The 4230-nt window shown below is 44.8% G+C and overlaps 1 protein-coding gene across 1 annotated transcript; it reads right to left on the minus strand.

Moving 5' to 3' along the window:
• Positions 1–422: 422 nt before the first annotated feature.
• Positions 423–1350, minus strand: LOC117897320. The gene is made up of 3 exons (XM_034806091.1): positions 1226–1350; positions 979–1136; positions 423–781 (listed from the first exon to the last, which is right to left on the minus strand). The coding sequence occupies exons 1-3, from the start codon at positions 1308–1310 to the stop codon at positions 719–721; spliced, it is 306 nt and encodes a 101-aa protein (XP_034661982.1). The 5' UTR covers positions 1311–1350; the 3' UTR covers positions 423–718.
• Positions 1351–4230: the final 2880 nt, after the last annotated feature.

Here is a 4230-nt window from a genome sequence, read left to right on the forward strand (position 1 = left end):
CAAATATGCTGTTAACAAGCTGTGGCTAGATTACCTAAAGAAAACTTATTTAAGGTGGCTAAAAATAGTGTCAATTGTCAGGTAACAGACTGCAGCAGCCTGGGAATTGAATTATTGCAAGCAACTGACTTCGAGTAGGAAAAGGAATGTTATAGGTGAAACCTTCTGGAGTTAAAAGTTGCAACAAAAAACCCTCTAAGCAATTAGAACTACATGGGCAGACGAAAAGGATGTGAGGAGCTTTAATATGCAATGCTTAAATGTATTTCCAGCAGCAATATGTGAGCTGTTTCTGTGGGCACTTCATATAAATATATTCCTTTAAAATTATGGCCTAAACATTGCTAAATTCATCCATTCTCCCAGCGAAAGTTTAGCTGCAAAACAGCCTAAAAAATCCTTTATTTGCGCTGATAAAGTTGCAGAACTGCCCTCGCTGGCAGCAGTTACCAAGATTAGAGCTAAACTTTTCATTTTTTATTGTGTCTCAGCATCTGCTGCCGGCCTGGCGAGACGGAGACGTAGACGTAGACGGTGGTGCGCGCACTTAATACATAATTCGGGTACACATTATAATTACAGACGCAGCCGCATAACCATAACATTTTCGGGGGGCCACAAAATCCAGGCAGATCAAAGCACACCCACAACACACACACACACCCACATGTACGGTACGTGTGTGTGAGCCACACACATGATGTACTTTGAAGTTGATTTACTTCAGCTTTGAGTTGGCATTCGCGGGAATCACATCTTTGAGTTCGCAGCACAAATGATACTTTGTTGTCCGTGTTGATGTTGTTGTTGTTGCCGCATGCCGCATGCCACACACAATGCCATGTGAGAAACAAAAAAGGAGAGGCAGAGAGAGAATTTCATTAGAATTAGAGCCATTCCATTGTTATTGCTGCCTGTCTGGGGAACAGTTTTATTCGAGAGCCATCAACCCCGCGCCTAATGGCTTTTCCAACTTACGCCGTCACGCTTGGGCCTGCAGCGGGATCTCTGCAGGAAGCGCATTACCACGGGCGGCATATGCTCCTTGTACATTGCATATTCGCGCAGGACGAAGCGACAGGCGCTGAAGTGCACACACTGGCCGGCAGTCTTCTCGGGCGTCTGGCAGCTGGGCTCTACAACGGACACGGAGAAGGGAAGGAGTGCTCTTATTCCGATCTATGCATTATCAATGCCAAATGCCGGGGCTCAGACTGTCGCTTACGTGTGTGGCACAATGACGGCAGCAGGATGACGAGCCACAGCCACAGCCACAGCCACAGCAGAATCAATCGAAATGTGCGCCACATTGTGAATTTACAAGCAGCAGGCCAAAACGATGATGTATGGGAGCTGCACAAAAATGTATTTAAAGTCGCGTTAAAGTCTTAAGAACTTGAAGCAACGCGAAACTGAAGCGACGCTGCCGGGTGGAGTGGAACTTCGACTAAAGCTTGGACGTAGAGTGGGCTCTTCCGGGTGCTCTTGGATGCTGTGTGCCTGGCAGCAGATTGTTGCTCAAGTAAACAGCTTGGACTGCTGCTGGGACTGGGTCTGGTGGCTGCTTGCTGGATCTGAGGCAACTTTTGATAAGCTATAGTGGAGAGGGGGACTGGCTCTGGCTCTGGCTCTGGCGCGCTTATCGACGGCGTGCAAAACAAGAGGCCAAAAAATATGTACATAATATGTAAGCAAAAGCACACAGATACGCACAGCCCCACAGCAGCCGAGCCATAAACACATGTTTAAGGCGGCGCGTACCAGTTTGAACCTATGCAGACAGAGGCCAGAGAGAGAGAGAGAGAGTCAGGGAGAGGGCAGCGCCGCTGTCTAACAAAAGCAAATGGAAATTTATTATACATCTAATATGTAGATATATGGTAAAGTTGAAAATGAATTCTAAGCGCAAAGGGAAAGGCAGCAGCTGTGCCGCCGCCGCCGCCAAAAAAAGGACGAAAGAAAAAAAGAGTCGAGTCATCCGCTGAAAGTCTCTCCACACACATGTACAGTGTGGATGGGGAAAGGCTGGAAATGTTCCAATATAGCTGTCAAAATAGCCATATTTAGGGGTTTTGATTGATGGACACCAAAGGCAGGTAAGCCAACTTGTAAGCGGCTTACCAGCGGGAAGGAGAGAGAGAGAGAGAGAGAGCAACACACTGCCCTACACACCTAATTAAGTATACTCGAGGCGCATCCATAACCATTGTTCAATAAATACCAATTTATGCCCTCCCCCTGGGTTTAGATTACGCTGCCTCTGAGGGCATGCTGTGGCAGAGACCCGAAATCGCAGTAGAATTCAATTTCATAACCCCAAACCAGGCGCACACATGTAATATGCAGGCACAACCACACTTCTACATACATTTTACATACTTACATACATATTACATACATTTTACATACATAAGTTAGTTTCGTTGCCAAGAAAACGGAATGGGTGGGGGCAAAATTTTAATAAAAATGTAAATTTTTGTAGTTGCCTAAGGGGTGCCCTGGCACAAATGCAAAAACCAATAAAAAAAAGTATTGCTCGTTATGAACTTGGCGGCAGTTTTTGTGTGGCCCCAGCAGCAAACCCGAAGAGCAATCCCAGCCAAAGCTGCACGCAATCCCCGCACATCGGGAGCATCATTTGGCCAGGTTAAAGTTTGCCGCTCGAATGTCAAGCCAATTTGCGGATATCTTCACGAAATGAGCTCTCTCCTGTCGCGCTCTCCCTGTGCGGTGCATAAAATTGGAGTTTTATCAAATTATAATTGCAGCCATAAAAGGAAAGTTTTTATTTCTCTTCACATTTAAATATGTATTCCCAGTTCTTTCATTGGTTTTTATTCCGCAAAGCCACACACACGCAGACAACTTCGATTCAGTTTTATTTGGTTATTATTTAAAGTGTGTCTGGGGATGTGCTGCAATCGTAAATTGAAGCTGCTGCTGGTATCTCGTGGATTGCTAGCAAATAAAAATAGTCATGTGGAAATTTTTATAGATTTTTAAAGCGAGTTTTCTCATATCAAATATAAAAGAATTTCCTTGTGAAGTTTGTCAGAAATTCTAGACAATTTTAGGAGTATTTATTTACCAAACAACTTAATTTGAGAGCAACTTTTACCTGCAGATCCTCTTGTAAATCTACAAAAAATCATTGCATCAATCAATCGATTTTTGCTTACAATAATTGGCCTTTTGTTGCCTTGTTTTAGAAAGCTGCCAGCAGCAGATAAGCAGATTTCCATGCCTGGCTTAGCTACCAAAAATCGTTCGTTATTTTAATCGGTATTACGACAGCCAGACTTCAAATGGGAAGTCTGTGTCCATAAAGTATGGAAAAAAATGTAATGATTGATTTAATGGACATCGAAACATTATCGAAGGCATTGCAAAAGACGTGGCCGGGCGAAGGCGTGGCAAGTGTTGACAGAGCCATTTTGATGCATCATAAAACCAGGCCACATCATTAAAAACCCTTCCAAAATAAATATTGACACTCCGCTTATACTAAATGGGGGGGCTGGCACTCTTCCCCCTCTCTCTCGCTCTCTCTATCCACACACATGTAAACGTTTAAGTACGATATTTAGATATGGGTACGAAAACATGCCGGAACCGAGGCATAAAAACCGAAATGCGCATAATAAAAAGCCATCGTCATAGACTTCAACTTCGACTCTACTTCGAACCCAATGGGCATCATAACCATTGCCCATAGCAATACTCTGACACTCATCCTCACACTCACACTCCCGCACTCACTCCCGCACTCATTCGGATACTCAAACTCAAAGTCACAGCCATAGCCAGCCCTTTTACAGATGTGCGATAAAACAAGAGTGGGGCTGGGCAGGGCTGGGCAGGCCAGGGGCAACAAAAGGCATCGGGAAAATATGAGAAACAAAGCATAAAATAAAACACTTTGGAACTTCGAGTTGACAATTTGAAGACGCCAATAAAGTTTTTCCTACGCTCCCCATTTTCAGGGGGTGCTGCTGCTGCTGCTGCTGCTGCTGCTGCCAGTGTTTTCGTTTTCGCTTTCGCTTTTCCTTTTCTTTTTCATCAATAAAAATTCTTTGGAAATCATTTAGGAGAACGCATGCATGCACATCATGTGCAAGTCCACGCCCACGCCCACGCTCCCTGCATCCCATTCCCATTCCCCTCTCAATGGCATTCGCCCCCGCAGATTCCCAATGCGGAGATAAAACGCGTGTCAGACACGACAATGCC

Source organism: Drosophila subobscura, chromosome O, assembly GCF_008121235.1.
Source record: "Drosophila subobscura isolate 14011-0131.10 chromosome O, UCBerk_Dsub_1.0, whole genome shotgun sequence".
In the NCBI taxonomy this organism is placed as follows: domain Eukaryota; kingdom Metazoa; phylum Arthropoda; class Insecta; order Diptera; family Drosophilidae; genus Drosophila; species Drosophila subobscura.